Genomic DNA, 21,836 nt, shown 5'->3' on the forward strand with positions numbered 1-21,836 from the left:
ATTTGCTTAAAGTTTCAGCAGCCCCAAAGGGAGATGAATTCCCTGTCAGCAGAAGCCTCACAGGTTCCCCAACCCCCCCGCCACTGGCGGGTGCTGGGGGGCCTTTGGGGGTGACAGGGCTGTCCCCCCACCGGCTGAGCCCCCCGCAGCACCTGGGGCACGGGCACGGCCTCGTCACCCTGGGCTGAGAGCCCTGGGGGGCTTGTGGGGAGCACAGGGTCCTATGAGGGTCCCTGGCCCCAGGGCAGCGGGGTCAGGGGGTTCTGCACGGTGGGGCTATGAGGTTTGGGGGTGGCAGGGCTGTGGGGCTGCAGGATTTTGGGGTTTCTGTACCGGGAGGGTGTGGGGTGGTGGGGCTGAGTGGTTTTGGGGTTTCTGCAAAGTGGGGCTATGAGGTTTTGGGGGTGGTGGGGCTGCAGGGTTTGGGGGTTTCTGCATGGGGAGGGTGTGGGATTTGGGGGTTTGAGGGTGGTGGGGTGGTGAGGCTGCAGGATGGCAGGTTTGGGGATGTGGGGTGGTGGGGCTACAGGGTTTTGGGGTTTCTGCATGATAGGGCGATGGGGTTTGGGGTGGTAGAGCTGTAGGGCTGCAGGGTTTGGGGGTTCCTGCATAGGGAGGGTGTGGGATGGTGGGGCTGTGTGGTTTGGGGGTTTCTGCATGGGGAGGGTGTGGGGTTTGGGGGTTTGAGCGTGGTGGGGTGGTGAGGCTGCAGAATGGTGGGGTTTGGGGGTGGCAGGGCTGTGGGGCTGTAGGACTTTGGGGTTTCTGCACGGTGGGGCTATGAGGTTTGGGGGTGGCGGGGCTGCGGGGTGCCCACCACCCGTGGCACCAGACCCGCTTCCAGCAGGTGGCATCTTCAGCGCAGGTTTTGCTGCTCCGGCTCTTTCGGGTGCTGGAGCCGATGGGGGGGGGTGTGTGTGGATTTGTGAAGCAGCTCAGGAATTCTGCTGGAGAGCAAAGCTCAGGGATGCTCCCTCCAAAGGTCTCCCCTCCCTAGGCGTGCCAGCGGCCGGGGCACTGGGGACAGGGACAGGGCGCAGGGGACAGGGCACAGGGCACTGGGGACAGGGGACAGGGCACTGGGGACAAGGCACAGGGGGTGGGGGACAGGGCACAGGGGATGGGGAACAGGGCACAGGGGACAAGGCACTGGGGACAGGGCACAGGGCACAGGGCACAGGGCACAGGGGACGGGGGATGGGGGACAGGGGATGGGTGAGATGCTGTAAACCAGGCGCTGGTGGGAAACAGCAGTGTAACGGCTCTGCTCGGTAAGCGGTCGGTGACTTCTGGAAGGGTTCGGTCATTGTGTGGAAATTGCAACTGTGGGACAACTCTGCAGTTGTTTATTTGCTGATTGATGATCCCAGCTGTTGATAAGATGCGTTAGCAATGATTTACAGCCCATGAGGAAATTGCTTCCCAGTCTTGTAACTCCTTGATTCGGGAGGTGGGTCTAGACAGCCTGGCGTGGGCCAGCGCCAGAGCCAGACAGAGCCCGGGCACCCGCAGAGCAGCGCCCGTGGTCCTGGATGGGGCATCTCCCACCCCGCAGTGCTGTTCCCGTTCCCTTCCCTGCTGAGGACGTGGCCGCGGACGCGTTCCTCCTTGCCCCGTTTGACGGTCGGAGAACAAGTTGCCACTTGATCAAATGGGTGCCGGGTGCCTGTGGGATGGGGAGGGAAGGATCCGGCTCCACTGACTTTGGCCCTCTGGAATTCCCTGACGCAGGAGCTGTGGAAGCTGAACATGGCAACACTCGTCAGGATGCAAATGGCAACGGATATTCATGCATGTGGAGATAAAGGTGGGCAGAGCGGCCTGCCGCTCCAACACCTCCAGCACGAAGCAGTCGAGAAGACCCCCCACCACGAGCCCCTTGGCTCATTGGGATGCGCTTGTGCAGGGAGGGGCGGCTCAGGATGGGGAGCCTCCATTGTGGGGCCGCCTCGGGACTTGGGGAGCCCCTGGTCGGGCAGAAAGCTCCTTGTTAGGACTGCAGCTCCTCCGTGCCTCACAGCCTGCAGCCCCCAGGCTCACACAGAGCCCCTTGCCCAGCCCTCAGCCCTCCGCATCCCTGATGCTGAGCATGGAGAGGGCATCCCACCCAAGAGCCCTTCTCCAGAGCATGATGTTCCTGCTGCCCCTGGGCAGCCCCGTGCCCTGCCTTCAGCCCTGTGGGGCACACAAGGGTTCCTGGGCAGGCGCACCCCATCTCTGCCGTCACTTGGGCAGGGGCTGCGCAACCCAGGAATTGGGTTTCTGGACTTGGGTGTCCCCTGCCTGCCTGCTGCCTGCACCGGGTCTGGTCAGGAGTAAATTTGAGTCACCCCGGGAAGCCAGTAGCCAAGGAGGGTTTTCCCACGGTGCTGCAGAAAGAAGGGAACTGCACCCTCTTCCCAGAGCACTGACGAAGAGGTGACACCTCCCGAATTGGTATCGATTCATCGTTAGACAGCGCCTGCTCCCTGAGCAGCCGGGCAGGCAAAGTGGCCATCCCCACTCCGGGAGAGCAGGCGGGAAAGAGGGAGGGTTTTGGCCAAGGGCAGCGGAAAATGTCCTGGGCTTGTTGTTATCCAAGGGGATGGGATGGGGTGGGAGGCTCCTCCGGCAGCTGAGTCACAATCTCACCTGGGCTATGCCATGGAGGGGGACAGTTGCCTCTCTGCGATCCCTGATGGAGCTCGCAGGGACCTGTGGGTGCGCTGGCCTCTGCCACAAACCCTGCGGGTGCCCAGCAGCAGAGGGGGCAGGGGGCAGGGGGTCCCCCTTGCCAGCCGCAGGCTGGAGCGGCAGCTGGGGGCTTTGTAAGAAAGGTGAAAAAAAAAACCCAGTACTGCTCTGGACTGTGCTGGTGTCAGGAGGAGGGAGCGGTGGGTGCCCCATGGGGCTGTCCGCGGTGCCCCCGGTACCCGCCATCCCCAGGGCAGGGAGCGACCCCGGCAGCCCGAGTGGATGCAACGGAGGTTTGTCGAGCCCCACTCCCGCGGCACCCGCTGCTGCCACTGGCATTGCCCGGGCCGTGGGTGTTGGCGATGAGCTCACGTCCTGAGACGTGACTTAATTCAGACAGTGCCACCGTGCCAGCTGCTGGCGAGGGGCAGCCGCAGGCTGTGGCTCTGGCACCGGCACGTGTGTGTGTGAGTGTGTGTGCACGTGTGTGTGTGTGAGAGAGAGAGTGTGCGTGCATGCGTGTGTGTGTCTGTGTGTGTGCATGTGTGTGTGCATGCATGTGTGTCTGTGTCTGTGTGTGTCTGTGTGTGCGTGCATGTGTCTCTGTCTCTTGTCTGTGTGTCTGTGTGTCTGTGTGTGTGTCTGTGCGCATGTGTCTCTGTGTGTCTGTGTGTGTGCGTATATGTGTGTGCATGTGTGCATGTGTGTGTCTGTGTGTCTGTGTCCGTGTGTGCGTTCGTGTGTGTGTGCATGTGTCTGTGTCTGTGTCCGTGTGTGCACGTTCGTGTGTGTGTCTGTGTGTGTGTGCATGTGTGTGTGTCTGTGTCTGTGTGTGCGCGTTCGTGTGTGTGTCTGTGTGTGTGTGTGCATGCGTGTGTGCGTGCATGTGTGTGTGTCTGTGTGTGTGTGCGCATGCATGCACGTGCACGTGCCCTGAGCGCCCCGTCCCAGTGGGAGCCAAAGCACCGTCTGGCCAAGACTCATCCCGTGGCACCAGCTCGGTGTGCGCCGGCTGCGCAGTGTCCAGTTCCCGTGGTCAGCACCAGGCAGAGCCCATCGCTGGGTTGACCCCACACCAGTGTGTCCCACCGGGAGCACCATGGGCTCGGGGTAAATCCTGCTGGTTTGCTGATCTGCAGCATTCAGATAAACCCAGACATGCGGGTGTTGCTGCCGGCAGCCGTGGCATTGCACGGCGTGATGCTGATGGTGCTCCTCCTGCGCTGGCACCGCGCTCCTGGGGGTCTGCTGAAGCCCTGGAGTCTCTGGCTCGTTGTGTTTCCTATGGGGGGGCACAGAGGCGCAGGTGGCAATGCTTAAACCCAGACCTGGCTGCACTCTGCAGCCCTGCAGGCTCCTGCCTCGCAGGGCCGGGGGCAGGCAGCGCTTTGGCAGATCCTGGCCACTTTGGGTGCAGCCTCCATCTTTGCTGCCAGCTCCCCAGCGACTCGGACCAGTCATTTTCTAAAAGGTCTTGGCCTCTGGGTCTTGTGCTCTTCAATAAAGCGGTCACTGTAGCTCAAGCCCACTCACTGCCTGGCTGGGGGGGTCTGGGGACAGCTCTGAGCACGGGCTCCGTCCCAGGCTCTGCCTTCAGCCCTTGAAAGCACAAGCACCTCCTGGAGCCGGAGCAGCTTTCCAGCACGGTTCCTGCCAAGTGAGAATAACTGGTGCAGCTGGTCTCCCCGCTCCCCTCCACCCCACATTATATATAATTGCCTATTTTAATTAATAAATTGGAGGCCACTCAAAGGAAAGCGGCAAGATTTGTTACAAACACTGCAGGGATTGTCTGCCAGCCCCGAGCCAGTCATGTCACGGCGGATTTGAATCGGTCTCCCTTTGAATTCACTCACAGACAGATCAGGAGATTTACATCCCCCACCTCGTCTCCCGGAGCCTTGCACCTCCAGGCTGCAGGTCCGGATCCCGCCCTGGCAGTTATCCCGCAGCTCCTGATAACCTGCGAGCAGCGGGCGCAGGCTGAGCCCTGTCCTTGCCACCGAGGGGCTGTGAGGTCCAAGGGATGCTGGTGGCGTGTGGTCCCCAGCCGGCTCCCCGCATGGCTCCGATCCCCTGGCTCCAGGATTTCACCAGCAGGCAGGGGCTGGCAGCACTGGCAGGGCAGTGGTGTGGCAGCATGGTGCCCGTGTCTCGTAGCATGGAGCCGTCCGGGCTCTGCCGTCCCCCGCTGTGCCATGCCGGCAGGGAGCCCACCTGCCTTCGGAGCAGCGATGACACAGAGGCTCGAGGGAGGCTCAGGATCTCAGGGGACTGCTTTTGGGCCCCACCGAAATTTTCCCTTTTTCTTTTTTCTTTTTGGATTCTTTGCTTTTCTTACGCTTGGTTTAAACCATTGTTTTTCAAGGGAAATTTTAATGTGAAAAACATGTTTTGTTTTTCTACTAACTGCAAGCCTGGGCTATGTAAGCAAGCAAGCTCCTCGCCTGACAAGGGCTATGGGGCAGGGGGGGCTCCACAGGGGGATGTGCCCTGTGGTGGTTCTGCCCTCCTTGGGCTGCCAAGGGCTGAGGACTGAGGTCCTGTGGCGCTGGGATGCCCCAGGCTGGGGGGGCCAGGATGCCCCAGGCTGGGGGGGCTGGGATGCCCCAGGCTGGGGGGGCTGGGATGCCCCAGCCCAGCTCGGCTTGGCCTCAGCCACAGTGGCTGTCATCATCACAGCTCGTCATGAAAACCTCCTTCTCCTGGTGAGGGCTGGTGCTGTGAGGTCAGACTGCGGGAACAGCATCAGCCCACCAGCATCCACAGGACCCATGCAGGATCAGCACCTCCAGTGGCTCCATTGGCTTCTGCCCCAGCTCAGAGGGGCCATGCTGGGTTCTCACTGGGGGGGTTGCCATCAGCCCTGGCTTACCGTGCAGCCTGTGCCACGCCGTGCCGGACAGCCATGTGCCTTTGCTTTCCCAAACACGCAGCACTCATCCTGGGCCCTGACCTCCCGTGGGAGCCCTGTGCCCTGGAGCCCACCAGCCCCCCTGCCCTCGTCTGTCAGACTGGCAGCGGGACGTGGCTGCAGGGGCTGCGTCCAGTGATGGGGTCAATGGGCAGAACGATGCCAGTGTCTCCCACCCCTTCCCAAGCCAAGCTCTGCCCATGATGGGTGCGGGGTTATGGTGGCATGCTGCTCCAGGAGTGCTCTGAAGAAGACACCTTCCCAGGCAGGAAGGTGGAAGAAATGTGCTTAGGTGCCGGTGGAGTCTGCATCCTCCATCTGGCCAGGATCAGAGGAGGGCAGCCAGCAGCTTGGCTGTCCCGTCTGGATAACCAGCACATTGCTCCTAGACCAAAGATCAGCGAAGCAGACGCTGTCCTTTCTGGTGCTGCTCTGCCTCCTCCAGCAGCACCTCCCCACAGCCTCTCCGAGGAGCCAGAGAGGTTTTCATGACCCAGGAGGTTTTACCAACTCTCAGCTCCTCTGGACCCAGTTCAGCCCCACACGATTTCATTACATTTTATGGCGCTGCCAGCCCTTCCCTCCAGGCTCGGTTTGGTCCTTCCTTCCACCACGGCAGAGGAAGCATTTACACTGAGGAAACCGCACGGCCGGCCCTGCTGCTGACTCACAGCTTGTTTACACGGCGTGCCCGTGAAAGTTACTCAGAAAAGTGTGTCACGCATGGCGGAGCCCAGCCACGCGAGTCCCGAGCCCCGGCAGCCACCGCAGCTCCTGCGGGGACAGTTCCAGAAAGCACGGCTGAGCAGGGCGGTGGCCAGGTCCTTCCACCGCAGCTTTCCCATGGATGCTTGGAGCATCCTCCTCCTCTGCCCCGTGGGATTAAGGATCCGATTTGCCCATGGCATGGTCCTTGCGCCTGCCCCGGCACCTTCCTGGAGGATGGAGGTGGCACCACCACTGTTCCCTCTGCATGTGCCTACATGGGTGGTTTTCCTGCATCATCTTCCTCGTGAAGGTGCTCCCTTCTTGGAGCTGGAGGTAGAAGCGCTCAGTGCTGGGGGGAGCGACCCTGGCAGCCATGCAGGGCTGTGCAGGGCTGGGTGGCAGCGGGAGTCCTGCTCTCCTTCTTCCCCATCCAGCACTGTGCTGGGGCACAGCCGGTGGCTTCCCGCTGCGCTCACGGTGCGCCCGGCTCGGGTTGGACACTGGCAGGTGGCCCGTGGTTTGTGCAAGCTTTCAGGGCTTGCACGAGCCTCGCCAGCCACAGTGGAGCCCTGCTGACTCCTCGCCCCAGCTCCCCCTGTGCCCACCCCGTGCGAGACTCAGCCAGCCATGTGGGCAAGAAGATCATTTTGTAAGGAACTCATTAAGGCAGCTATAAATCTGCGTGCGCACAGCCAGGAGAGATGGAAAGCAGAGCCAACTGCAGGCCATGGACAAGAGACATCTGGTCTGTCACGGAGAGGGGAAACGCGCCTCGACAGACCCAGCTCCTCTCCTGGGCTGGGCAGCAGGGTCCTGCAGGATGGGATGGGATGGGATGGGATGGGATGGGATGGGATGGGATGGGATGGGATGGGATGGGATGGGATGGGATGGGATGGGATGGGATGTCCCTGCTGCTTCCTGGCTTTGGCTTTCCTGCGTCCCAGCTTTCCTGGTCTCTGCTCCACGCTGCTTGCACCTCCTGGCTCCATGCACCGGCACTTCCCCAGCAAGGACAGAACATCTCCCATCCAAGATGGGGCACAGCTGGGGACACCGGAACCAAAGATGCTTGGAAGAGGCACTGGGCAAGCATGGCCCTTGCTGGGAGCAGGCAAAGCCCTGGAGAGAAGAAGGACGGTTCTGAGGAGGGGAGAGGGAGCACACCCACCCTGGGATGATGCTGCCTGCAGATCTGGGACCTGCAGTCCGTGGGGTGATGCTGGGTGCCAGCAGCAGGAAGGGGGTCTGGGTCTCCCCAGGCACCCCTGAGGCCCAGCCAGCACCCACCACCCCAAGGGAGAGGCATGGAGGGGGAGAGGATCCTGGGCAACAGCAGCGGCAAGGTTGGGGAGCAGCTCCCACCCAGCCAAACCCAGTGAGCTGAGAGCTGTCCTGATGGACTCACTGGTTGGGCGTGCAAGGGGGGGGGGGGCACGGGCAGCAGAACAGACCTGGGACTTTAATTATGCCTTTGACACAGTGCCTCATGAAATCTTACCCAAATAATTAAATCCAATTGCCTGAGATAGGAGCATTTTTACAATGCACTGAGAACTGGCATGGAGATCATCAGCAAACAGCAGGGAGTCATGCTGGGGGGCTGCAGGGGGCGGGCGGTGGGTGCCGTGTTTAACCTCTTTCCTGCCAGCAGCCTGGAAGCCGAGGTAGAGGGTGCGTTAATTAGCTGCCTGCTCCATTCTGCATTAGGGGCCAGAGCCAGGAGCCTGCCGGGAGGGGAAGCCACCTCGCTGGTCCTGCAGCCCGCTCCTCGTCCAGGCGCTGGCAGGGCGCAGCTGGGGTGGTAGAAAGGCATTAGTGGGAGGGATCTGAGTTTGATCAAGAGTAAAACAGGCCAGGTGATCAGATTTGGAGGGGCAGGTCTTGGGAAGATATGTAAGCCTCCCACCGCCTGCCCTCCCCACACGCAAGCTCTCCCGCCCTACCCTCCTTCATCTGCAGAAGTGGAAGTGTCCCAGGAACATGAAACGATTACTCGGCGAGGAGAATCCAGCTCAGCACTTCTTGGCATTTGTTCACGGCTTTTCATCTTCAAAGCTCCTTGCAAACATTAGCTAACTAATCCCTGCAACCTTCCTGTGAGATAGTGCAGGATCAAGCAGAGGAGTATTATCTCGCCGCAGCAGATGGGGAAACTGAGGCACGGAGCGGTGACGCTGCTGCCCTGGGGCACGGGGCGAAGCTACGTGTCAGCGCTGGGGGTGGAGTGTGGCCAGCTGGGCCATCGAGGTGCAGATCACACTGCTCCACCACTCTCTCCCCAACGCCAGTGATGCAGTTGTGAGCCATAAGCATCTCCCTGATTTACACGGCTGGAGCCGAGCAGACCCGGCACGGAAAATCCAGCCCCAGGGTCAGAGCTGCCAGCAGCAGCCCCACGCCTCGAGGGGCAGCTCCCCACCAGGGCGGAGGGGCCGGTGCCACCCGCAGAACCTGGGCCATGCCTCCAGCCACGTGCTGAGGGATGTTTGTGGGGGGGCGGGCAGACTGAGGCTGGGGTCAATCTTTGCCCATTTCCCACTTCCTTGGTTCACACTTCTAGGGCTGAGCCTCGGTGGACCTCGAGCTGCCCCTGCTGCACCGAGCATGGGTCCCATCCTGGCAGGTTTCTGGGGTCCTGTGACCCCACGGGAACACGTGAGTTCGGGCAGTGCTTCAGGCTGCAGAGCCCCTGGCCAGCAGCCCCCCTCCCCGCGGGTGCTGCTGGGGCATTTGGAGCATCTCCGCTTGCATGGCAGAAACTTGGGCATCCTGCTGCCATGGGGAGCGTGAGGGGGTCAGGATTGCTTCGCTCCAAGGGGGAAATGGTGACCAAAAGACATCCAGGGACCTGCCCAATGCCTGCCAGCAGATCCACGCCATCAATATGAAACCTCTGCTCTTTTGTCTCTGCCCTGACCCTGGGCTCTATGAGAAACGCTTCTCAATTGAATGTCTTGTTGCAAATTGCAGCTCTAATTGGTTTAGCAGAGTTTAATTAGCCTGAACTGATGAGAGAGGCGAGATTCCCTTGTTAAAGGAGCCCAGCAGCTCAGGAGGAGAACGAAGCAGCCAGGGGGCTGGGGGGGAGGATGGCTGGCTCTTGAACCTCCGCCTGCCATCGTGCCACAGCCCGAGCGGCCCGGGACGCCGCCTGACCCAGCACAATGCCAGCACCCAGACGGAAAGGTCAGATGTGAGGCTGCCATTCACTGCGGCTGCAAAGAGCTCCTTTGTCCCCGCTCCCACTCCTCCAGCCGCCCCCAGCCCCCTGCCTGGCCCATGGGCTCCTTTGATTCCCCTCGGGAGCCGCTGCCATGGCAGGGCCGGTTTCTCCGCGGTTCCCAGCCTGGCTCCACTCCTGGGGGGCTGTTACCAGCGGGGCTGGCGGTGGGAGCGGAGGGGAGCGGGGGGTGGCAGCGTCGCCCCATGTGTGGTGGACTGGTTGGTGGAGTTTTGCTCCCAGCTTTGCTTGAGAACCAGACTTGGCCCCTGCCTCCAGCGTAACCGCGGGCGAGTCGCTTCCCTGCCCCACGGCGCTTCCCAGGGCTGCGGGGGCCAGAGCCAGGGCAGGGGGTGAGCGGAGCCCCCGGCGGGGTTTTGCTGGGAGCAGGGCTCCAAGCCCCCAGGCACTGGCAGGCCTTTGCGAGGCAGTGCCGAGTTATGCTAGCTCGGGGAAGGAGCTCGAGCCTTCCCTCCCGGCCTCCAGGCTCCTCCTGCCCCACGTCAGGCGGAGCGGGAGCCCAGCTGCTCCCTTTCCAGATGCTCCGGAGCGAGGTCGGACCCCTTCCCTGCCAGAGCCAGCCGGTTGTGCAACCCTGCTCGAAGCCAGGGAAAATCCCTTCCTGGCCTCCGCAAGCTCCTCTTGCATCCCGGAGCATGTGAGCGAGTGCATCACCATGCTCCTCATTGAAATCCAGCTCCAGCTCCGAGATTTGGCTCCCCAGCCCTCTGCCCTTACATGGGCAAGCGCTCTGAGGGGTCACACTGGTCGGGACCAGGGACCGGGATGGGGAAGAAGCAGCGTTGCCCACCCAGGGCCAGCAGCTCGCCAGGAGCCTGCACAGCCGGGGGGCTGCTGGCTCTGTCCTTCCCCTCCCCTGGACAGCAGCAGACCCTTCTCTGGGGGTCCCTGCCCCACACACACGCTGCCCAGGGGTACACGGCACTGCGGGGGCCAAGGGCTCCTCCAGCCAAGCTCTGCACTTTACACCACCACCTGGGGTAAACCCAGCCCTCCCCAATCCTGCCCCCTCCCTGGGGGTGCAAGGGGCTGAAGGGGGGTAAGATCCACCTTGGTGGAAGGCCAGCCCGCTGCCCTTCCCTGGGACTCATCCTTAGGATGGAGGGAGGGATGGGGATGCGGTGGTGCCAGTGGCCACCACTGCTCTGCCTGCGCTGGCTGCTGGCATCGCACCCTGGTCTCTCCCCCCAGCTGCTCCGTGTCTCACCGGACCAAAGCTGCATCCAGCCCCATCCTGCGCCAAAGCGAGCTGCTCATGCTGTGCTGGCACCGGCTCGGAGCGAGGAGGTTGCTGCCGGGCCGGAGGGGTGGTGCAAGGTCCCCAAGGCCCTGCGGCCGGGGCCCCTCTCCTGAAAGAGCCTGGCAGTTCTGCCGAAAACATGACCTCAGCTGAGGCCAGTGCAAAGGGTAAAAACGTTCCTCAGCTGCATGGCCCGGAGACCGACAGAGTTCACAGGGCTGGAGAAGGCCCTGGGGCTGCAGCGGGAGGAGTGGGGACAGGCAGAGCGCCCCGTGTCCCCAGTGCTCTGCCCGGGGAGCAGGCTGACGGGTGGGGGGTCCTGAATGCACCCCGACCCCCCTTGCAGGTGCGTGGGCAGTGTCACTGAGTGGGGAGCAAGGCCAGGTGATGTTGGGGAGCCCTGACCTGCCTTGCCCTGGGGCTCCTTGCAGCCCCACTGTCCGTGCCAGGACCCCCCACGCCTGGCAGCGTGGGCACAGCCGCGGTTCCCCAGCTCAAGCCGGGCTGGGCAGGGTCCAGCGCACTTTCGGGAGCCAGGATGGAGCAGCCCTAGCTGCAATGGGGATGGGGGGGGACAATAACACTGACAGAGTGTGCCATGTCCCCCACCCCAGCTCTTCCCCTCCTTGCCTTGCACTGCTTGCCCAGACAAGGGGTTGAGGCAGCAGGAGCCAGGGGTGCCTCAGTTTCCCTGCTGGCACAGGGTGGGTGATGCCGGGTGCCGGTGTTTGGGGAGCAAAGATGAAAGGAGCCACATGACACAGCCCTTACGGTAACTCTGATGCCAGACGGGGCTGCTGCGGGGAGGAGGAGGAGGAGGAGGGTGAGAGGAGGCAGACAGAGGGTTCATGCGAGGCTGGCTGGGTGGGGAAGGAGCAGCCGTGCGGGTGGGACAGGGTCGGGCAGGGGGGCAGCACCCAGGCCACGGCAGTCCCCCCCCACCCCGGGGTCTGCCAGGACAGAGCTCTGCTCTCCCTGCCCCAGCCCCTCCTCCGCTGCCGGGCTCTGCCGCCCCCCCCACGCCCCCCCCCCCCTCCACCCGAGCAGGAGGGGCGCTCCCGCACCGCCCCATCTCCATCCCTGCGCGGTCCAGCTGGGGGTGCCCGGCCCGCGGGACCCCCCGCCACATCCCCACTGACACTCGCACCCACCGGACACCCTCCGGCGGGGACGTGCAGACCCCCGCTGGCACACACCCCTCGCCCCCCCCCCCTACCCCGCCGCTCCGCACCCCCTCACGCCCCTCACGCCCCCCACTCCCCGAGCCCCCCCTCCCGCTGCCCCCGCCCCCGGCCGCGGCCCCCCCCCGCCGCCGCCGCCGCCCCGCCCGGTGATTCACGCCGCCCCGCCGCTTTATAACGCCGCCGGCCCCGCCGCCGCCTCACAGGCAACAGGTCGCCGGAGCGTCCCGGCCCCGTCCCGGCCCGTCCCGCCGCCCCGGCCCGGCCATGCCGCTGCGGCTGGCGCTCTGCCTGCTCGCCCTCTGCAGCCCCGCCGCCGCGCACGGTGAGTGCCGCCCGGGGGGGATCCCGGGGGGGGGGGGGGCACCGGGGCCGCCTGCCCGTCGCCCGCCGGCAGGTGCGTGGGGCAGGGGCTGCCCCTGGTCCCGGGGCCGTTACCGGGCTGTGCCCCCCCCCGCCCTTTCCTGCACACCGCGGGCGCTGCCGGCAGCCGCCGCCCCGGGTGGGTGCTGGCCGCGGGGCTGGGAGCCCGTTTTACCGGGAGGTGCGTGGGTGCCTGCCAGCGGGGGGGTGCCCGGGGGTGCCGCTCGGGTGGCCCCCGGCCCGCAGCTGCCCCTCCATCAGGCCCCCGGTGCTGCCACAGCAGGAGCGAGTTCCCCGGGGGTCCTGCATGGCCCTGCTGCCAAGTCCTGTGCTGTGGCACTGCTGGTGCCCGACCCTGGCCCCCCGACCCCCGCCGTGCCCTGGCACGGGGGGTGACGGCCACAGCAGCCTGGCCGGCCCCCCACGGGGCTGCGGGGCCCGGTTCCCCACGAGGCTGGGGTCACCCCCATGCTGGGGTCAGGGGAGCCGTGCCACGGGGCTGGGGGAGCTGGGATCGGTGGCCAGTTCACGTGCTGGGTGTGGAGTTTGCAGCTCGAACCCCTCCCGGTTCAGCTGACGGTGCTGGCAGCGCTCACGGGCACTGGGGAGGTGGCCGGGCTCTGTGGTGGCCCTTCCCTCGTAGGGGAGCTGTCCCGACACCCAGGCCACCCGTGACCCCGGGCTGGGGCTCCAGGAGCCCTTCCCAGTACTGCGGAGCCGTGACTGCTGCTGCTCCAGTGTCAGCACTCCCGCAGCAGTGCTGGAGTTTCCATCTGCCCCCTCGCACGATGCCGTGCGCCTCCATCGCTCCCTGCTCGCGTGGGCAGGAGCCACGCTCCGTGGGGAGCGGCGGGTCAGGATGCCCCGAAGGATGGGGCAGGTTGCCATGAGGCCACTGGTGCCGCCGTAGCCCCTGTGATCGTGTTTGGCAGCACCCCAGCCCGCAGGATTGCTGCTGGCTGCTCCACAGGGTCAAGTACAACCGCTGGAAGGCCCCAGGCAGGGACACACTGTGTCCCTTTGGCCAGAGCCCAGGTCCTCCAGCCACGCTGCGTGCTGGAGCACTGCGCCCTCGTGGCTGGAGTGCTGGGGAAATACCGAGGATGGGGTGCCCCATGAGCCCCATGCTGGCTCCTCCATCCCACAGATGCCTTGATCCAGCCACAGGGGGGGTGGGCTCCATCGCCCTGCCTGGGGCATGTCCCTTGTTGGCGTCCCAGCACGGCACGGGAGGCAGTGGGTGCCCTGTTGCTGCTGACCCAGGGTGTGCCCAAGACCGGTCTTGTGGGCAGAGGGTGTGTGGATCTCTCCCATTGCAGTTGGGATCACTTTCTGCATGGCTGCAGTTGTGGGGCAAGCATGGTCCCAAGGCAGGATATGGCTCCCAGGGTACCAGGTACCGTGGGGGAACTGGGGCCATGGGGTGTTGTAAAGGACAAATGGGCTGGAAAGAGCCGTTAGACAAATCCATGGAGGACAAACCCACCGATGGCAGAGGCATGTTGGCCTGGCTGATGCTTCCAGAGGTGTCCAGGCCACTGGTTCCTGAGGGTTTGCTCCATCCGTGGCTGCCCCGCGGAGCTGTCACAGGCTGCAGCCAGGCTGGGAGCCCCACGTGCTTTTGGCCAAACCAAAATAGAGTGCATGGGAGGGAGCAGGGGGCACACCTGGGGTCTGAGGTGGGTGCGGACTCTGCTTTGGGGCAGGGTGAATCCCTGCTTTGGAGGGGAGCAACTCCAGCCTGGCACCAGCAGGATCCGTCCCTTCCCCCATCCCTCCTTCACATCTTTAGCTGTTTAACAAACCTCAAACGCAGCTAATGAGAGCATAAACCCAAATAAGCGTCAGAAGAGGCTGGTTTGCAGAGGCGGAAATTGCAAAGGAATCACTCACAAAAAAAAAAAAAAGATTCGCTCGTGGGGTTAAGGAACAAACAGCCTTTTGACTCAGAGGGATCCGATGCCGCTGGGCTGGCCCCATCCCAAGGGCCATGTCAAGTGCCCTGTTCTCCAGCCCATGGCTCAAATGCTCCTTGCAGAGGCTGTGGGCGTCTGGTCTCTGTGCTGTGGGGACAGTCCTTGTCCCTCTGTGGGGCTGCTGGTGCATGTCAGGGGATCCAGCCCTTGCAGCATGGGCGCCTGCCGGCCCCGCTCTGCTCATCCTCCCTGGGCTGGAGCCCCCTCTGCTTGGGGCCAGGCAGGAGTTAGGCAGCGATGCAGGCGGGGGGGGGGGGGGGGCAGGGCAAGGGGGTAAGCTGCAAGCCCAGATCCTGGCCAGCTGGCTGGGCATCTCCTGGAGCATTGCTTGTGAGTGCTGAGGTAACTGGTACATCCCTGCGGTCCCAGTGCTGGCTTTGGCCAGAGGAGCCGGGCTGCCCGCAGCCCAGGGCATGGGGTGGCAGCGCGGGCACGGAGCTGCCCCACTGTGCTGGGGACCCACAGGGACGCTGGCTCTGGGACTGCCCTTGTGTCACAGGAGAGATGGGAGCCAGCACGGAGCGTCTTTACCTTCCCCAGCCCATCCTGTGCCAGCCTTTCCCAGGCACTGGTGCGGTCCCCATGCCTCTGCCCCATGGGCGGCCTGGCTGTGGCGGGGGTCTCACTGCCCTTTGCGCGGTGGCCTGGCACAGCAGGGGCACCTCACCCTCTGCCCTCTCTGCAGGTGGGATCTGCTGGCTGCAGCAGGGGAAGGAGGCCAAGTGCACCATGATCCTGAAGACAGGCGTGACATGGGAGGAATGCTGTGCCAATGGCAATGTGGACGTGGCCTGGTCTAATTACACCTACCCAGGCAACAAGATCAGCCTACTGGGCTTCCTGGGGCTGGTGACCTGCCACCCCTGCAAAGGTGAGCGTGGCTGTGGGGTGAGTGGGCTGCTGCAGGGCTCAGCTCTGCCTGGGAGGGATGCTCAGATCCCTGGGGAGGATGCTCGGTGCCCGCAGCTCTGGGTGAAGCAGCAGCGACGGGACTGGGTTGCCCCTCACCAGGCAGGACTCTTGGGTGCCTTCCTGGGCTGTCTGGGACAGCACAGAGACCCCAGGGACCACTGACCCCATGTTCCTGCTGCTGCAGCTCTGGGAGGGATGCTGCCATGGGGCCAGGGCTTGTGGGACAGCCTCCATCCCTGGCAGCTCATTTTGTGTGTATTTTTGTTTCCCCTGTGGAGTGGGATGCCTGACCTGGGCCTTGGCTGGGCAGCCCAAGTGCAAGAAGCTGAGCTGGGGCTCCCTGTTCCCAGGTTAACTCTGCTGTGGCTGGAGCCTCCCAGCCTGGCCCTTGCCAGGTCTGCTCAGAGGGAAACTTCTGAAGGTTTTTGGTTGTGTTTTTTTATGGAAAAAAGATCTATTTCTTCCCCTCAGCTCCCCCTTCCTCCTCCCAGTGTGTGTGTGAAATGGCTTTATGTAATGGGCAGTTCCAGAAGTGGAAACTCTCCAGCTGTGAGTTCCAGCCCCGCCAGATGTTTTGGCGTGCGCCGGAGGCGCGGATCCCCCAGTCGCACTTGCGTGGCTGTGTGAGAACATGCTCAAGGACCTGCTGACCGCAGGAGGCAGGAGCAGGTCTTTGGAAGGTCATGTCGTTATTTGCTTACAGGGGGGGAAAAATGTTTTTTAACAAAACCACTTCCAGCCCCTCCGTGCTCTCCAGTGCTGCCACCCCGGCTGCCCCTTGGCCCCGTCCTGGCACAGGTCACGGCTGCACCCTGTGCTGGCTGAAGGCTGGATGAGATCCTGGCCCTGGCTCTCTGCCCCATCTCCCACTGTGGGCTTGGCCCCGTAGTGGCTGAGCAGGCTGGCCCCGCTCGGTGGGTGCCAGGAACACTGGGACCCTCTCCGGGGACTGGTCAGGGAGCATGGCTCCCCAGTGCCCAGGGCAGAGCGCAGTGGGGATGGGCAGCCCTCATCCTGGGGGTCTGCCCTTACCTCTGTGGTGATGCTGGGGAACGTGGGGGGCTGCCAGCAGCCACAGCCTGCAGCGGGGGCTGTGACTCCTGGGGATCATCGGGGTCTGGGAGCAGGACCTTTGGAACCACCGGAGAGCCTGGCCAGCACGTACACCGCAACTCCCCACCCTTCAGAAAGCCCCTGCCTGTCCCATCCAGATGGAGCTGGTGCTGCTCCCCACCGGGCTCCAGCGAGCTGGAGGCCTTGGAAAAGGGCGGATGAGACGAGCTGTGCTCCGGCTCCCTGGGCTCCAGGGCCGGGAGAGGTTACTCCAGGATAAAGTGGGCTGCAGCCACCAGCCCCGCGCCAGCAGCCGGGGCGGCCGAGCCCCGCGGGAAGGTGCTGGCCAGGCCCCGGGGGCTCCGTGATGGGTCTCTGGTGGCGACGTGAAATTCCTGGCTCCAGCTGCTGGGGATGTGGTGTCCCCCCCAGGGACGCGGCGCAGGGGCGAGAGCCGGGCTGCGGGGTCAGGGTCACGGGCGGGGGGTCCAGCTGCCTCCCTCCCTTGCTCAGACGGTTTGGACAGATGGACCCTGCTGTGCCAGTGACCGTGACACGGAGCAGAGGGTGACGGGGGTCCCACTCGCTCTGGCAGCCCTGGGGCCGTGCTCCTCTGTCCTGGGGTCTCATCCCTGCGGCTTTGCGCACAGATGCTGCTGGGGCTCAGCCTGCTGCTCTCCCCTTCCCTTGGGCAGGCCCCAGCTTTGGAAACCAGGGAGCAAACTGGGAGACTGTCTCCCACCAGGGAATTTCCCCTGGGGAGAGCCGGGCCAAGCAGACGGGGAATTTCCCCTTCCTCCTCCTCCCCCTTGCAGTCTCCCAAAGTGACCCCTCTCCGGTAGGGAAATCCCCCTCGGTAGCTCCCAACAGCTCCCAGCACACACCCTGTCTGCGGGAATCCTTCCTGCTGGGGGGAGAATCCCTCTCTTGGGAAGTTTCTCGGCCCTGCCAGGCCCTCCCGTGGGTGCTGATGGCTCCCTGTACCCGGAGGCAGCCCCTCGGCTCCCAGCATCGCCCGTATCCCACGATCAGGGCGAAGAGTTCCTCTGGGGTGAGGGCTTTGTGTGTGCTCCTGGGGGCCAAGGGGCTTCCAGCCAGATCTCCCATCCCCGCTTGGTCTGGGCGCTGACCCCTTCCCCTCTCCCCGCAGAGGCACCCCTGTATGGGATGGGTCCCTGCTCAGGGTCGGTGGCCCCTCTCTGTCCCCGCCAGCGTGGGCACGGCCCTGGGGCAGCACCGGGTGCTTGGCGGGACCCTCTGAACCCAGCCCCCGTGCTGGCTGGGAGGTGACCCAGGGGACAAAGCTGCTGCCTGTCTGGGGAGCTGCGCTCACTGCTGTGTCCCGCTCTTGTGTTCAAGTCACGGAGGCCCGGAGCGAAACAGGGCTGGGTATTGTCTGGTGGAAGCGGCGTTCTTGATTGCCCAGACAACTTGCGAAGCCCTGCTCCTTCTGGAGGAGCTGGGGCCTTGCAGAGATAGATTTTTTTCCATTGCACAAGAAAAAGAAATGTCTCCTTCCAAAAAATAAATACATAGAAATGAGTTAGCTGGTGCTGAGCGGAGGGCCGGGGCTCTGGCTGGGGCGAGTGCTGGATGATTGCGTGGAGCACCAGCCAACGACCTGCTCCTTGGCGGAGCTGAGCAGATCCAGATGCTGCTCAGGGCAGCTCGGCGTCAGCGTGCGTGTTGTGACCCCGGGAAGGATTGGGCACCCTGGGGGCTGATGCTGGTGCTGCCCCAGTTGGTGTCACCGTGCGTGGCTGGGGTGCCAGCCAGGCTGTGCAGGACAGATCCTGCCCTTGGCGAGGGGCGGGGGGGGGGCAGCTGGTGTCACATCCTCACGTGCTGCTCCCCTCTGTCCCCAGAGAGCTGCGAGGGGGTGGTGTGCGGCCCCGACAAGGTCTGCAAGATGAAGCACGGGCGTCCGCAGTGCGCCTGTGCCCCCGACTGCTCCAGCCTGCCCCGCAAGCTGCAGGTCTGCGGCTCCGACGGCTACACCTACCGAGACGAGTGCGACCTGCTGACGGCCAAGTGCAGAGACCACCCCGACCTCGAAGTGATGTACCAGGGCAAATGCAAAAGTAGGTCTGGTCATTCCCCCACCCTGTTTCATCCTGTCTCCATCCTGTCCCGTCCCCTGTGGCTCTCCTGCTCCCAGCTCTGTGTGGGACTGCTCTGAGCTGCACCCGCATGGAAAGGGATGAATGGCAGCATGGGTCTGCTCTCCCAGCACACCATGAGCTGCTCTGCTGCAGCAAGGAAGGGTCGTTCCGCTGCGTCAGGCGAGCATGCATGGGTGCAGCATCCCTTCTCCCACCTGGGAAGCTGGGTCTCCCCAGTTCTCCCCACTGTGGGCAGTGTGTTCTGGGGAGGAGCTGTCCTGCCCCGAGCACGGAGCACCGGCTGCTCCAGTTGTCCCCGAGGCTGGTAGCAGCACCGGCACGGCGTGGAGGGTTTGTAGTCAGTGCCCCTGCTGTGCCTGGGGAGGGAAGGTCTGTCCCAGTGCAGGGCTGTGTGCCTGGTGAGGGGGAACGTGCTCCGCAGCCAGCCCAGTGTGATGGGTACCAGTGGACCCTGGCCCATGGGGGAGTCACATCCCTCAGCACCGACCTCGCTGTGCTCAGAGCTGGCAACTGGCCGGCTGGCAGCCACTGGCCACCCCAGGACACGGCCCAGCCACCCCGGTGGGGATGGCAACGATGCCTGTCAGTGCAACGAGGGTTTAGCCTTGCCGCAGGCTGAGGAATAACAGTCCGTAAAATGTCACTTACAAACATCAAGCCCCTTTTTCTGTTCTTTTGTTAAAGAGAGCAGCAATGCTCCTTGCCCTGCCAAGAACTGTCAGGATTATTATGATTATTTTTGCCAGCCCTCCTCTCTGAAATACTTTGTCTGTCAAGCTCTGGACTGCACAGGGAAATGTGGGGCGAGAAATGTGAGTTGCGAGCTGGGAGTTGCAGATGCCAAATCTCCTTCCAATCCGGCATGGAAAGAGAGGAAGGCGGAGGGACGGCGTTGCAAAGTGTTTATGGTGTCCGGGGAGCGCTGTGGGTCCCACCGTGCTCCCACCACCGCCGTGGGGTTGTGCCAGGATGGGAGGTGCCGCACAGACCCCAGGGTTTTGTTGCGGGGGGTGGGGGGGTGGGGGTGCACACGCCCCCCCGCACTGCATCAGCTCGGCAGAGCACTGTGCAGGGCCTGATCCTCTCCGCGCAGGCTCCCTCCACCCTCGCTCATGGGTTGGGTCCAGGGTGACCCTGCCCTTCCCCTCTCGCCGGTGGCTGCCAGCCTGGCCCAGGCGGCTGCTGCTCTCCCTGCCAAGGCACCTGCGTGGGGCCACGTGCCCCAGCTGGATCCCACTGCGCCGGGCTCAGCCCCACGTGCTCAGGCTCTGCAGCCGGACATCAGCTCCCCCGCACAGCAAGGCTCCGGGCAGGACCATGCCCAGGGTCTGCAGGGCCACACGGTCCCTCACAGCCACGATGTCGGCCCCTGCCAGCTCCTGTTCCTGCAAGCAGTGGTGATGGGGGGGCTCAGGACCCTCCAGCCTGAGGGTCTACCATCCCCTGGTAGCTAAAGGCAGCTGAACCCTGACCTGCTGGGCTTTCCCTGGGGCGATGCCTGCTGCCCGCCTGGGGCAGAGGAGCCGTGGGAGGAGGATGGCTGTCCCTGGCTCAGCCGTGGCTGCCTGTTCTTTCCCGCAGAGTCCTGCTCCAGCGTGGTGTGCCCCGGCACCCACACCTGCGTGGTGGACCAGACCGGCAGCGCCCACTGCGTGATGTGCCGGACGGCTCCCTGCCCTGAGCCCACCAGCCTGGACCGTGCCCTCTGCGGCAACAACAACATCACCTACCCCTCAGCGTGCCACCTCCGGCGGGCCACCTGCCACCGCGGCCGCTCCATCGGTGTGCGCCACTACGGGAGCTGCTCAGGTGAGTGGGGTGGTTCGGGGGGGGAGGGAGGGGGCGGGGAGCGGGCTCAGACCCCCAGCGCCTGGCCACCCCTCGCATCCCCCTCACCGCTTCTCCCCCTCTCCTGCTCCGTTTCCAGCTGCGGCCAGATTCTCCCCGGAGATGGACAACGTGGAAGAGAACTATGTGTGAATCCTCCCTCGCCATGAGGCCGGACCCAGGAGACAGGGGCATTATGTGTATATTGTACAAACCATATACCCGATATTTATTAAGATAAAAAGATCCTTATTTATACCTGTGTATGTTATGCAGTCGCAGGGGGCCGGAATTTTGGTCCCGATGGCTGGCGAGCAGGGCAGGGGGCTCCCAGCCCGCGCGGCCGGAGCGATGCCGAGCCCCCCGGAGATGCTCCAGTGCCTGGCAGAGTGGCCGGTGCCCTCTCCGGTGCCCGTACTGCCCTTCTGGGTGGCTGGGGAGGTGCTGAGGGGTGTCCATGCTGCCGTGCCTTGCGCCCCCCCCGTGTCCTTGGCTGGCAGCCCTGGGCCTATTTATTTTTGGATTGAATTCTCGGTACTCTGCTGACGTTTCTGGCCGGGACCTTGAGGTCTAGAGGGAATCTGTGCTTTCGCCTTCCCCGGATTTCGCCTTCCCCAGAGGGGCTCAGCCCCGGCTGCCAGCGGCAGGGAAGGCAGCACGGCGCTGCAGCAGATTGGAGAGAGAGATATATATTTATATATATATATATATATATATTAAAAAATATATATATGTATGTTATTTTCTCCTAAAGTTTTAACATGTGTATGTTAAAACGGATTTTAGTTTAGGTTTTCCCGGGCCCATATGGACCAGGCTCCCACCCATCTCAGAGGCGACGGCGGTGCCTGGGGGGCTGGGGCGATGGCAGGTGGGCAGCGCTGCCCAGCGTGGGCCACAGCAGCCCTGACTGGGGAGCACCACTGTCCCCCCAGGCCCGCTGAGCCCTCTGCTGCTGAGAGCGCCCCTGCCCAGACCCCCCTTCGTCCCTCCCTGGCCAAACTGCTTTGAAAGCAGCCCAGGCAGAGGGGGGGTCCGCAGCCCCTGGCAGCATTTCCAGGGCTGGCGCTGGGCGAAGCAGCTGTGTGGTGCCCCAGGACAGCGCTCTGCTCCCGACCCCACCGCAGAGTTGCTGGGGGTGCTGTGGGGGCGTGGGTCGGTGGAAGGGGACAGGAGAGCGGCGATGGCCCTGCCCGCCCCCCCGGGGGCTCCCAGCCCAGCTCCCCCTTGGCTGCACAGCCCCCTGCCTCCTGCCCCCGCTGCTCTGTGACACCATCTGTATTTATTTTTATTTTTCTCATTTTGTGTGTTGTCACCTGTGTAAATACCATCTCACCTCTGACACCGAAAAGCTATTGCCTTTATATAAATGTCATATATATATTATATATATATATAAAAATACCCAATTTTCTATTTTTGTATGATTGCGTTCTGATCCCTGAGGCAGACGCTAGGGGAACATACACATTTCCTATTCGGTATCGTTAGGGGCATTTTACAGCTGTGTTACAATTTGGATTATAATTAAAAAAAAAGAATAAACGGTGCTGCGGGTCCAGTTTTGTTCAGCAGGTTCTGGGGCCGCAGGAGGCGGCTGCATTCCCCTGGGGTTGACCCCC

At 63.5% G+C, this 21,836-nt stretch overlaps 1 protein-coding gene across 1 annotated transcript; it reads left to right on the forward strand.

The window, feature by feature from the left end:
- Nucleotides 1-12,161: 12,161 nt before the first annotated feature.
- Nucleotides 12,162-21,763, forward strand: FSTL3 (follistatin like 3). Its single transcript, XM_056337440.1, has 5 exons — nt 12,162-12,285; nt 14,985-15,170; nt 18,130-18,345; nt 19,969-20,196; nt 20,315-21,763. The coding sequence occupies exons 1-5, from the start codon at nt 12,228-12,230 to the stop codon at nt 20,365-20,367; spliced, it is 741 nt and encodes a 246-aa protein (XP_056193415.1). The 5' UTR covers nt 12,162-12,227; the 3' UTR covers nt 20,368-21,763.
- Nucleotides 21,764-21,836: the final 73 nt, after the last annotated feature.

The sequence above is a fragment of the Falco biarmicus genome, chromosome 4, assembly GCF_023638135.1.
Source record: "Falco biarmicus isolate bFalBia1 chromosome 4, bFalBia1.pri, whole genome shotgun sequence".
Classification (NCBI taxonomy): domain Eukaryota; kingdom Metazoa; phylum Chordata; class Aves; order Falconiformes; family Falconidae; genus Falco; species Falco biarmicus.

Excerpts from the sequence above, each read along its gene's own strand:
- FSTL3 (XM_056337440.1), top strand. The coding sequence starts at position 12,228 with ATGCCGCTGCGGCTGGCGCTCTGCCTGCTCGCCCTCTGCAGCCCCGCC. Across the intron at positions 15,171-18,129 it reads GACCTGCCACCCCTGCAAAG|AGAGCTGCGAGGGGGTGGTG; the intron begins GTGAGCGTGGCT and ends CTCTGTCCCCAG. Across the intron at positions 18,346-19,968 it reads GTACCAGGGCAAATGCAAAA|AGTCCTGCTCCAGCGTGGTG; the intron begins GTAGGTCTGGTC and ends TCTTTCCCGCAG.